Source organism: Schistocerca nitens, chromosome 2 (genome assembly GCF_023898315.1).
Source record: "Schistocerca nitens isolate TAMUIC-IGC-003100 chromosome 2, iqSchNite1.1, whole genome shotgun sequence".
In the NCBI taxonomy this organism is placed as follows: Eukaryota; Metazoa; Arthropoda; class Insecta; order Orthoptera; family Acrididae; genus Schistocerca; species Schistocerca nitens.
In genome coordinates, this window is record NC_064615.1 from 394216741 (window position 1) to 394231033 (window position 14293).

Sequence of the window (14293 nt, forward strand, 5' to 3'; positions counted from 1 at the left end):
TGTAGAATCGGGTACAAACTTTAGTATCGTGATGGACAAAAGTACAACGGTTTCCAATAAAACTTGTTTAGTAATATATATACGTTTGTCCTTTGAGGGAGTTGCTTGCTATTATTTTTTTGACATTGTTGAATTAGAAAGTGGGACAGGAGAATGCATTTTCAGCACACTGTTAGCAGCTCTTGAAAAGTATGGCATTACAAATGATGAACTAAAAAACCACCTTGTAGGTATCACAACAGATGGTGGCTCAACAATGCTTGCACCTTACAAAGGCGTAGCCGCTCTACTGCATAGTCATTTACATAAGAATTTAACTGTCGTTCATTGTATGAACCACAAAATGAAATTGGCTGTCCACGATGTTATGAATGATGTAGCAGATGTATACCATATACAGGTTTTTTTAGATTCCTTATATTCTGTGTTTTCTCGAAGTCACAAAAATGAGAGACTACTACAAAGTGTTTCACAAGAATTATCCTCGCAGCTATTAAAACTAGGCCGTATTTTTCGCGTACGTTGGGTTGCTTCCTCATTTAATGCTGTTCGAGTTTTTCTTGAAAGTCACAGTTCTCTTGTCCATCTTTTTCAAAAACTGAGACATGATGATTCCTGATCAACTCAGGAGGAATCTAAATTTGAAGGTTTACTAAAACATCTCACAAAGTGGCTTTTCAGATAGTGCATACGAATGAATAGTGAGTTTCGGCATTAACATCTATTTATAAATAACTGTTTAACCATGGGTAACGCCACGGTCCAAGCTAGTAACATATATAATTATACTAACCCCCTAAGACATTTCCCCCCCCCCCCCCCCCTGGTAAAAGCATTCTCTTGCTGTACAAATACATTATCTATTAGAGTGCTACTGTCTTGACCACTGATCCTAAGTTATATGTCATTAATAACACTTCTAGTTCACTTTTCCTATCAGAATTGCTTAGAAAGCATTGAAACCCCCGCAGATTAATAACTTCTTCATTTTGTCCGACAGGCAGCATAATAGGGAATCAAACTCTTTTATGAATAGCTCTCAATCTCCTAATGGGGCCCTGTATATGGTTGCTAATACCGACACTACATTACCTAGCTGTAGTTCACATGCACAAACTTCAAAGTGCTGATTGACACGTATTTTACTTACTTCTACAGTTTTATATTTATACCCTTGTTTTGTATAAATGGCAACTCCTCTTTATCCATGCTAGATCTGCAAGTGCAAGATGCTCTATTGTACCCATTTATACCGAAACTTTCCATCCCCACAGTTACATGGCATTCAGACAGATGAAGTATTTCAATCTCATTCTTATTTTTGAGATCAGCTGAACACACTAACAGCTCATCTATTTTATTTTTTATTCCCCTGATATTTTGATGAAGGAAATTGATACTAGCCTTAGCTTTATTCCTGTTTACTGTACATGAAGCTCTTTTATTCTATTTTTCTTGATTGTTGTCTGCCTAGACTTTGGCTTTAACCTAAAAAACTGTCTGCCTGGTCCCATTAATCACAGGGCTCATCCTTTGTGTGACTGTAGCCCCCCTTAAATTATATGCTAATAAAGGAGCTAACTTATCTTTCCCCTTCATATATAGGTGCAGGCCATGTGCAGTGTATCCCCACCTTCCAACAGCCTCAACTGGAACAACATTTATGTGAGATTTTGCCAGTGTCTGGACCATCATGTTCAGCTCAGTTTTAACATGCATTACAGCAATGTTTACCCATGGCCAATCATGGTGCTGAAAGACCTCCACAAACCCCAAATTTGTGTATCCAGTTTGATCACTCGCAACACTATATCTTGGATTCACAGCCAGGCTATTTCCTGCTCCCCCAACTATAATTACCTGGTCTTCCTTCTCAAATTCCCTGCATAGCTGACCTAAGTTTTTTGTCACCTGACTAAGGTTAGCACTTGGTTTCACAAAGCTTGTAATGTGGATCCCAGCACCTAATTTCTCCTGATGCTGCTGGTCTAAAGCCCCTCCCATGACTGCTACCTAGAAGAAGAATTCTTCTTTCCCTATTCTGAATTGATTCCAACCTGTCTTTTTTTAAGCTAATATTCTGCTTCAACCTACATTCAACTATCTGGATGATGCCCTTCCTCCGCTACTTCAAATAGCAAGCCAAACTGATTTACTAACTGCATTTATAAAGTTTTTTCAACCATTTCCCTTTATTTGCTCTTTGCTTGCTATCTTTTCCCTGCACCCTGTCTCTTTTTCCTCCCTTAACCTACATAATTCCAAATTCACACTTTCTAATTCAGCCTTAGAAGCGCAAATTTTTGCCTCCTGTTCAGCGATTTTTCTGTCCTTTCTACACAACCTACAATGCCGTGGAAGAGCCTCATTATCTACCCCTGTTTCCTCACTGTTACATTCGCTCCAATGATACCATAACCTACAGTCCTCAAGGGTTACCCCTCCTTCAGATACTGTGGCAACAGCCACATTTGACACACATGGTTTGACATAAAAATTTACACAGAACCAGAAAATTAAAAAGTTGTTAAATGTGTTGGCCACTCATAAGGGGTTTGTTACTTTTTGTTTTCTTGTGACAGTGTTATATTTTTACATGATGCTCTGTTTTTCCCCATTTTCTTTTTTTAGGACTTTCCACATGGGCTTCACTTCATTTTGAGAAGGTATATATGTGTAGTGTCAAACACCATTTTTGATGCAGTGTCCATACATATACTTGATGTAAGAGGAACTCAGACCTCAACCACAATTGACCATGGCCATATGTATATATTGCACATGACATAAGAGGAACTCAGACCTCACCCACAATTGGCCATTTAAATGAATCCATTGGTAGCAAGTGAAAATTTGTGGCAGACCAGGACTCAATCCTAGATTCCCCACTTTACGTGAGCAGTCACCTTAACTGATACAGCTATCACCACAAGCTTCCCACCCACCCAAAATTCTCAAATTGTCACACTCTGTACATGTAGTGTCCAGTGTCCATTATCCTCATTGCTTGCAGCTTCACCTGATTCCCTCAAAAGAATGTCCATAGTATACATCCACAATGGTGGTGTCATTGTTCTTAGTCAGGCACTTATAATATTATATGTATGGGAGACAAGTTGAGAATTTGGGTTGGATGGGAAGCTTGCTCAGATGGCCCAAGTGGTTAAGGGGACTGCTCATGCAAAGAGAGAAATTCAGGTTCAAGTTACAGTCCAGCATGAATTATGACTTGTCACGATTGGGTTTAGTTCAGTGTCTGATTGTGACTGAGGTCCGAGTGTATCTTACATCATATATATGTGTTTATCATTATGCTCTATTTTTACTAATCTTATTACTTTTCTTAGTATTTTGGAATATTTTTAAAATATACATGTTATTCACATGAGGAATTATTCAGGTTACAAATTTTATGTTGCTGTCTCTTCTTCTGGGATGAAACCCTTATTCCCCTTTCGATCCAACTGTTTGTTCTAGAATTACATCTAATAGTCACAGTTTTCTGTGGAAATCCACTTTGGAAGTGATGGGTTAACAAATCAATAAAAGTATTAAATTTTTCATTTAGATCATTAATTTTATAAACCTGTGACCACTATTCTTCATTTAGTAAGCTGTTGAAATATTTTATGGTATCCTGACTATAGAATTTACATATGGTTTTTGAAGACATGTTCTTTCCAATACTGCCTCTTACTTTCAAGCTTAGTATTTGAGCTAGATGATCTCTAAAGGCTGCACTGAAAATATTTAGTGAAATGCTGTATAAATTTTCCTTGACTAGAAACTGATCTAAAGCTCATTTATAAGTGTCTGTTACTTGGGTAGCAGCATTTATTTCAGCATTTAAACTGTAGCGAGGTTCAAAATGGCCTACCTGTTGCTAATTTTTGTAAGAAAATTAATGTTAAAATCTCCACAAATTATCAAATCACATTTCACTTTATTAATTTGTTTAACAATGACACCAATTTATTAACGAAACATTCAAAGTTTCCAGATAGTGATTGGTAAACTGTAGAAAACTTGTAGTAATAATCAAGATGAAATTATAATTTTTAGCTTCAGTTTCATAGTCCCTTTTGACATTCATTTGATTTAAGGCTGGTAGGGTGGTGGAATACATGACATACTCCCTATTATGTGTCAATAGTACATTAATTGTGGTTGATCTTATTATGCAGGGATTATACATACATGATGGTGATAAATTTTAGATTGAGTTCATTCACCACTTAGAAGTTGTGTGTCATAATTGAAACATCAGATACTTTTATTTTAAATTCAGATCACCTGTAGTGTAGCTTCAAAACTACAGAAAATATCGATAAGAATAATAACCACAAATGGATATAGGCTCATTGTAAAGATCTGTTCAGATTTCGAAGATTTTAATGACACAACATGAGTACATTTACCATTCAGTTATGCACATCAAAACTTGATACTTCTGCACAAACTGCTCTGTCCATGACCGTGGATGGAGGTCTAGACTGAACTTGCATTTACCAAGAAAGAATAAACATAAAAGCTATAACAGTATTTTCTACCAAAGAATAAAATTGTAAAATAAATTGCCTAAAGAGATTGCCAAAATAAGATTATTTAAAAAGGTAGGTAGAAAGTATCTGTTAAGTATACATTCTATACAATGAAAGATTACTTAGATAAAACACTGTACAGGTTTGGTAGAAAAGGTGACATAAGTAAATAGCTGTTAAACATCTCTACACATTTCACAACACTCTGTTGAACTACACTGAACGGCCGGAGAAACTGGTACACCTGCCTAATACTGTGTAGGGCCACCGTGAACACACAGGAGTGCCACAACATGATGTGACATGGGCTCGAATAATGTCTGAACTAGTGCTGGAGGTTATTGACACCATGGGTGCTTCTGGGCTGTCCATAAATACATAAGAGTATGAGGGAGTGGAGTTCTCTTCTGAACAGTATGTTGCAAGGCAGCTCAGATATTCTGAATAATGTTCATGTCTGGTGAGTTTGGTGGGCAGCAGAAGTACTTAAACTCAGAAGAGTGTTCCTGGAGCCACTCTGTAGCAATTCTGGGTGTGTGGGGTATCGCATTGTCCTGCTGGAATTGACCAAGTCTGTCAGAATGCTCAATGGACATGAATGGACGCAGGTGATCAGACAGGATACTTACATACATGTCACCTGTCAGAGTTTTATCTACTCAGGGGTCCCATGTTACTCCAATTGCACATGCCCGACGCCACTACAGAGCCTCCACCAGCTTGAACAGTCCCCTGACGACATGCAGGGTCTATGGATTTATGAGGTTTTCTGCATACCCAACCAGGCAATATGTTTTCAGTCATCAACAGCTCAATGTTGGTGTTGATGGGCCCAGTTGAGACGTAAAGCTTTGTGTCATGCTGTTAAGTAGGGTACACGAGTGAGCCTTTGGCTCCAAAAGCCCATGTTGATGATGTTCCATTAAATGGTTCACATGCTGACACTTGTTGATGGCCCAGCATTGAAATCTGCAGTAATTTGCGGAAGGGTTCCACTTCTGTCACATTAAACGACCCTCTTCAGTCAGTGGTGGTCCTGTTCTTACAGGATCTTTTTCCAGCCGCAGTGATGCCAGAGATTTAATGTTTTACTGGATCCCTGATATTCATGGTACACTAATGAAATGGTTGTATGGTAAAATCCCCACTTCATTGCTACCCTGGAGATGCTGTGTCCCATTGTTCATGCTGCCCCGATTATAACACCACATTCAAACTCACTTAAATCTTGATATCCTGCCATTGTAGCAGCAATAAGCGATCTAACAACTGTGCCAGACACTTGTTGTCTTATATTGTTGCTGACCACAGCACTGTATTCTGCCCATTTACATATCTCTCTGTTTGAATACACATGCCCATACCAGTTTCTTTGGCGCTTCAGTGTAAAAACTTTCTTGTTTTTCTGGAAAATTTGATACTAAAGCTCTACAATGGACAATACCACCATATGATCCTCTTTCTGAGCTCAAAGTCTTACTCTTTATGGACGAATGATGACTGTTTTTCAGGCAAAGCCCTCTCAGTTGATAATGAGTGTAACATGTGCATCGATTCATTTTGAGAAACAATGTAGCACTAGTCTTTTACATTATGAAATAACTCCTTTGCATGCACATACAAACAAAACAAAATTACATTAGGGATAAAGCAAATGAGGCTGTTGTACTAATAACAGAAAGACTTTGAACTTGGGGAAGGAGATGGATGAAGGCTCTAAACCCTATACAACCATCCTGATTTAAGTTTTCTGTGGTTTCTCTAAATTACTTCAGGCAAATGCCTGGATGGTTCTTAGTAATAGGCCATGGCTGTCTACCTGTCCTATCCTAGTCAAATTTGGTCTGTAAGCATGAAGATGTCTGTGTACATTAACTGTGATATTTATTTTTAGTCTGTAATACCATGATGTGTCCAATATTCTTGAAAGAGCAACAATAACAAAACCAACTACAACTAATACTACAGATACATCATGTAGATGGATTAATGCTAATCAAGAACTGAGTATTTGGCACTTTACAAATTTCCATCTCAAGTTTCTTCAAGAGAAATCATAAATGAAGTTCATGATGTCTTGACAGAAGAATAATCTTATAATATGCATATGAAAATATTTTATTTTTACTGTTTCAAAATAGAATTGAAATACTTTATTTGAAGAAGATGTCTTTTGACAATAGAATAACAGGTTAGAAATAACATTCAAAGAAAGAATTCAAAATTTACAAACAACAGACTCCTTTAAAAAAAAGGAATGAAAGAAAAGTGCTTACCATCACACGACCAGCATCCATCACCAGCACTTTGTCAGAATCCATGATCGTATTCAGACGATGGGCTACTGTCAAAACAGTGCACTTTGAAAACCTCAGCCGTATAGTTCTTTGTATCAAGCTGTCAGTGCTGCAGAACAAATAACATAACACTACATTCTAGTGATTTATTTATTAAATGTTAATTAATACTGGAGAAATTTCATTGATTTGACACTGGATTAAAGGCATCAGAAAAAAAAGGTCCATCACACAGGATACAGCAGCACATGTGCAGTGACCAGTTTTTGTCCAAAGCACTGGGCAAGTCATTTGTTTGTTCAGAAGGGGAGGCTGACATTGCATGCCCCCTTTCAGCTGACTGACAATGTGCAGTGATGACAGAATCGAGGTGCATGCCCTGCAATCTTTCTCAATGATTTTACACAAACTATTTGGAAAAAAGTTTCATGTTTGCATAACTTACAGCTTTATGTATGAGGTTCAAGTTAAAGTGCTCATCATTTTATTAATGATCATAGTTATTGTGTGATCTTTGCATTCAAATAAGACAGTGTGTGAAATTTGAAAAAGTTTGCAATGAGAAATAGGGATCACTGTGATTTTGCAATTGGGGCATATCACATTATATGCTACTGCATATGAAAGTTATTTAATATATTGAATTTTTCTTTAGACTTGGGTAGAGGTCGCTGTCTGTCACCAGCTTAAAAAAAAAACGACCTTCTGTAGCACACACATTTGTGAACATGTATGTCAGCAATATAAAGCAATTTCTACAACATTCCTCAGAATGTTTCATAAATGAATTGTGGTACTAAAACAAGATCTTGACAAATGATAGCACAAAATGAGGAGAGTATTTTGCCATATGACTGTTATGCAAAACTTCATTATCTACTATATTATTCTGCTAACTACAGACTTTCTTGACGAAAGAACATAATTTTTAAGGGCTATCAAAAACTGGTGAAACAAGAAACGCTGTGCATATTGGAACAACATAAGAGAAGACTTTACACATTTATTTTTGAACAGAGGATGTGCATTTTCATTAGCTATTGACCTTGTTTATGCTCAGTTCCTTACTTAATAAACTTAATAAGTCACCTTTTCAGGATTCTCTTGTGACCGCATCTGTACAACACTTTAGTAAGGTAACACTGTGTAAACTTTGTTGTGTTTTGGCAAAAGAAGCAAATTTTAAGATGCCAACAAGTAAAGTGCAGGTTTCACTGAAATTTGCCACTCATGATGCTGCTCTGTAAGTTTCAAATGGTTAACAAGTCAGTTGAAAATAAATAACTGCTTTTGTTGCATTTCCAGTGGATTTCTTTTTAGATATTAACCAAAGAAGAGATGACAGTAGATCTTTTTGGATGGTCACCACGCTAGTGTGGGCATGGAAAGGCTTCACTTAATATTTACAAAAAATGTGAGTGCAGACTTTACTTTAGAATGGCATTTCGCCTCCAGTGTTTGGCATTTCCCCTACAGTGTGCTGACTGCCTGCTCGCAACCCCCACCACTATCACTCTCTCCATAATAGCCCTGCTGACCTGCATCTACCAGCCACATTATTCTGTGTATACTATACAGCTGTTGTATTGGGTGATAATTGAAGTGCAGCTACTCTGTGGGCTGTAATTATTATACAACAGCAAAAGTTGGCAGATATGCTAATGTATTAATGCAGAACTGAGTGGCACTGCAAAAAAGTTAGTCCCAATTTTGGCTATCAGATCAAAATCTGGCACTACACATCATATGACTGACATCCCCAGTGCTAATTGCTCATGTCCCATTGTATTCCATTATATATATGGAAACTTTACTATATGTTGTTCTTGCATTCACAGCACCAGATTTGTATCTGGTGGCCAAAATCGGAATTAATTTTTTCTATTACAAACTGGTTCTGCATTAATACATTAGAACATCTATCAAGTTTCACTTACATATGATAATTATGGCCCACACTGGACCACTATAAGCGGCTGCATTTTAATGATCACCAACTGGTACTATAACCACCAATGAAAAGACTTTTAACATCAACATAATAGCAATAGTGGTAGTGGTTGTAGTAATAATAATAATAATAATAATAATAACACTGCCAATATATATGACAAAGGACCATATAATTACCAGCCACTGAAGCATAAACAGCTAAAGGAAGATTGCAAGGACATAGACTTAAGGATACAGTTGTATCTCCAGGTTTCAGAAGTTACTTTTGCATTTCCTATGCCTTACATCTTTCCCAATCTACAACTTCAAAAGAATTTTTTCTCCTTTCAGAATTTTTATGTTTTTTACTTCCGGGTTCTCAAATTGTACATAATGTGACTGGTTGAGTCACAATGTGACTGATTCAGTCATTATTGACCATCGTCCTGGCTACAACTATTGTGCCAGCTGGCCAGTAGACACCACTCTCATGTCATTCATAGCATCAGTATTAAGTTTTTTACTTTAATTCTTAATTGTGATGATAATTGGTTAGTATTAATTTTTATTAATATTTTGAATAATAACCATTCTGTTAATAATAATAATAATAATAATAATAATAATAATATGATGATGATGATGATGATGTCAAGTTAATATGCAGAAACTACAGAAGAGATGATGATGATGATGATGATGATGATGATGATGATGTCAAGTTAATATGCAGAAACTACAGAAGAGAAAGTCTGCAGTAAAGAGTTTTGAAGTGTGGGGAAAAAACTGCACAAATAAAGAGAAATATGAACACAAAGAACAGACATCTTATGTCTTTAAGAACTTTGTGTAGTCTTCATCCAGCTCATTTATAATAATAATATTAATAATAATAATAATAATAATAATAAAATTCACCCCCCTGATGAAGAAAAAATCTCACCCCAAAAAGAAGAGTACCTATGAGCCTTACAAACTGATAGGAATATGAAGAACAAACTAGGAATATAAAATCAAGAACAGTGGTTGGGTTGAAAAACTGTGGTTCACAGGCCACATGCTGCCCAAATCAAGTAATGGTTCACAGGCCACATGCTGCCCAAACCAAGTATCTGTGCGGCTCATGGTTATCAGCCATATTTTATAATTATATGCATCTAGCAACAAACAGCAAAATCCAAAAATGTCAACTAATGAGTTGACTTCTGAAGAGTGTAGTAACACTCAGTAACAAACAAAGATACTTACAGAGGCAATAATACAGTAAGATGCACTTAATTTTAACTGACATAGGTGAATTCAGCCAAAAGCTAGCTAGGCCTAATGTTGGCTGGTTAACTCAGGGACAGAGCAGCAAATACCAGGTAGCATGGGCACTGCAGGATTAGAGGATGTCAAAGACAAAATGTTTTACTGATGGTCTTTGAGCACTGACTACTCACAGGTGTGTGCAAATGATCTGCTGCTATGGTGTAAATTTCAAATGGAATAACATGGATTCATAAACGTGCATGATAGACATGGTCATCTTCAAATGGAGTATGTCTTTGTAGCAAGGAATATGAAACTAAATTAGGGCTATTGTAATATAATGCAATGAGTAGAGGAATATGACATTCAAAACATTTAAAAAACATTTGTCATTGTGGCTCATATTGCTTAATGAATTTAAATGTCACTATAACTACTGTTATTAATCAATTAATTATTCAGTCTTACAGACAACAGAACAACACTTCATCAAACAATTACAGTTTCATAACTTTGGGGTCATCAAGCTTAGCAGCAGTCTGAAACAAAGAACAGTCAACACAAAGTGTTTCAAATGGTGCTGACTTTTGATGATCAGTATTTGGGGGTTGACAGTCAACTTACCATAACTAGTCTATTAGGGACTCCTAACATACTAATTTATGTATATTGCAATTAATTATAAGACCTGTACATATGAAACCTGAAGAGCCTGCCCACAATTGCAGTATTGGCTCTCAAGGAAAAAAAGTTTGGTGACCACTGATCTAGAGGAAATAATTCTTGAACTGAAACCAACAGCTGAACTAGCAGCCCCAAAAAACCCAAGGAAAAAAAACTGATGGTGGAATGATGAATATGATAAAAGCAACCTGGCTAAGATATCAGAGTTGAAAAACAGAAGAATCACACTTGAAACTCACTAATCAAAGAAAGATAACCCAACAAGTAATGAGGTTTAAATTCCAGTACAAAAAAAGACATATTTTAATGACAGGAACAAACAGTGAGAAAAACCCACATGATTACTACAAAACATTTATCAGACAACCTCAAAGGTATGATCCTCCAATACCAACGCTAAAAGATAAAAACAGTAAGAGTTTACAACAATAGGGCAAATATAGAATTTTTAGCAGAAACATTTAACAAACTACTACACTATCCAAATGTCCCTGAACCAGTTCAGACAAACATAGTGTTTTACTAGCTGTCAATGTGGACTTGCTTCTTGACGAAAATTATCTTGCACAGTTCTTACTATGAGAAATTTTTTATGTACCTTTGTGGGCTTAAATGAGTAAATTAGTTTTGTTCAAATTGTGGTATAACTTTCCTGTTGTTTATGTCAGCTAAGCTCGATAATGATAACAGACTGAAACTTGTAGCAAATTGTGCAAAATAAATGACAGCTGAAGGTTTTGCCATGAATTTTAATGATGCTGTCTAAAACGCCACTGGAAAATATAAACCCACCAAAAATCTCTGAAGTCTACAAACTTTTGAGAGAGCTCAGGAACTACAAAGCATACAGCAGAACCAGTGAAGATATTATACCACTCATGGTGAAAATCTGGATCAATAAATACCATATTGAACTACAACTACAATACAACCATTACACAAAAAAGGAGAAAAAACAAATCCATATAATTACAGAGGGATTCCTCTTAGACTGCACATAGATATCTTAAGTGTTGCGAAACAACTCAAATCACTTAAGAAAGGCAAGTCTTCCAGTCCAGATGGTATACCAATCAGGTTTCTTTCAGAGTATGCAGACACAATAGCACCTTTCTTAGCAATCATATACAATCGCTCACTTGACAAAAGATCTGTTCCTACAGACTGGAAAGTAGCACAGGTCACACCAATATTCGAGAAAGAAAATAGGAGTAACCCACTGAATTACAGACCAATATCACTGACCTCAGTTTTCAGTAGGATTTTGGAGCATATACTGTACTCGAACATTATGAATCACCTTGAAGAAAATGACTTATTGATACATAACCAACAAACATTCAGAAAATATCATTCTTGTGTAACACAGCTAGCTCTTTATTCCCATGAAGTAATGAGTGCTGTTGACAAGGGACATCAGATTGATTCCATATTCTTAGATTTCCAGAAGGCTTTTGATACCGTTCCTCACAAGCGACTATTAATCAAATTGCATGCATATGGAGTACCATCTCAGTTGTGTGACTGGATTCATGATTTCCTCTCAGAGAGGTCACAGTTCATAGTGATAGATGGTAAATCATCGAGTAGAGTAAAAGTGATATCTGGCATTTCGCAAGGTAGTGTAATAGGCCCTCTGCTGTTCTGATTTACATAAATGATCTAGGTGATAATATGAGTAGCCCCCTTAGATCGTTTGCAGATGATGCTGTACTTTACCATCTAGTAAAATCATCAGATGATCAATTCCAATTACAAAATGATCTAGGGACAATTTCTGTATGGTGCAAAAAGTGGCAATTGGCACTAAACAAAGAGAAGTGCAAGGTCATCCACATGGGTACTAGAAGAAATCCTATAAATTTTGGGTATACAATAAATTGCACAAATCTAAGTGCTGTCAATTTGACTAAATGCCTAGGAATTACAATTATGGGCAACTTAAATTGGAAAGACCACTTAGACAATATTGTGAGGAAGGCGAAACAAAGACTGCGCTTCGTTGGCAGAACACTTACAAGATGCGACAAATCCACTAAAGATACAGCCTACATTACACTTGTCCATCCTCTGCTGGAATATTGCTGCACGGCATGGGATCCTTACCAGGTAGGAATGATGGAGGACATTGAGGGAGTGCAGGGAAGGGCAGCTCATTTCATGCTATCGTGCAGTAGGAGTGAGAGTGCCACTGATATGATACGTGAGATGGGGTGGCAGTCACTGAAACAAAGGCGGTTTTCTTTGCGGCGAGATCTATTTACAAAATTTCAATCACCAACTTTCTCTTCCGAATGCGAAAATATTTTGTTGACATCCACCTACATTGGGAGAAAAGATCATCATAAAAAAATAAGAGAAATCAGAGCTCGAACAGAAAGAGTTGGTGTTCCTTTTTCCCACACACCATTGAATGAACCTTCTGCCAGGCACTTGAGTGTGAATTGCAGAGTAACCATGTAGAAGTAGAAGTAGATGTAAAAAGTCTTGTCAAGAATTTTGCACAGTTGCTGTCAATATCAACTTGAACAGGAACTAGGGGACTACCAAGGAGGATTTAGACCATGGAGACGATTCTCAGAACATATTATCACTTTAAAATTTATAATGGATGTCTACAAAAGAAGACAAAAACCTTTGTAGGCTTCAAAAATCTTACGATTGTATCCACTGATCTTCAGTGTTGGACATACAAAGGAACTACAGACTTTATCTCAAATTAATAAAAATGATAACCTTAACCCTCACAAAGACCAAATACAAGAAAAAATTTAGGGGAGAACTATGTGAGCCATTTACAATTAAAATAAAGCTACGAAAGGATGATTGTCCAACACCACTACTCTTCAACTGTACTCTGGCATACTTGATGACGGAAGGGTACAATGAAAATCTCAATAAAATACAAACTGGAATTAAGCAAGATGAAATAACTTCAAATTGCTTAGGATTTACAGATGAATTAGCGCTAAGAGCTAACAATATACAAGAAGCCAGGAATCAAATAATAAGCAGCTTACAAAATTTAACACAAAAATTGAATGCCAGATATAATTAAAAAAGCCTGAGATGATGGTAATAGACAAAATAGTAATAAACCACATAACAGTAAGCATCACAAAAAATAGTGAAACAGTTTAAATATCTAGCAGAAATTATAACATAGAACTTGAATGTGTAGGGGTAATTAAACTACATAAAAGAAAATGCTTGCATGGATTTTATACTGGAAATAATCAGTTTTATTATACCGGACAAACACAATACAAACATACATTAACGCAGGAAACGAAGCACTGTTGTTTTCCCCAAAGAACCTCATTCGCAAAGAGAGTGTTTCAGTGTCCTGTCGACTATCAACTTGTCACTCCCACAAATGAAAAACCTACTCGACAAGAAAGAACTAATAAAATGATAAAGGCTCGAAAAGCTAACACGATCTACATGCAATGAAAAATATATTTCAATAAAAACAATATAAAACACTACAAGATGGTGGTTCACTCAGAGGTCATAGATGCAAGTGAAACTCTTTGTAGAGTCACCCAGAGAAACAGAATCAAAAAATCATAAAAGAAGAGAAAAAGT

General features: G+C 36.5%; 1 protein-coding gene across 1 annotated transcript in view; it reads right to left on the reverse strand.

The window, feature by feature from the left end:
- LOC126236239 (ATP-binding cassette sub-family C member 4-like) overlaps positions 1 to 14293 on the reverse strand; it is a 293140-nt gene that overhangs the window by 13711 nt on the left and 265136 nt on the right. Inside the window, exon 23 of the mRNA XM_049945381.1 lies at positions 6818 to 6947. Coding sequence (XP_049801338.1) covers positions 6818 to 6947 — 130 coding nt within the window. The remainder of the gene's footprint in view (positions 1 to 6817; positions 6948 to 14293) is intronic.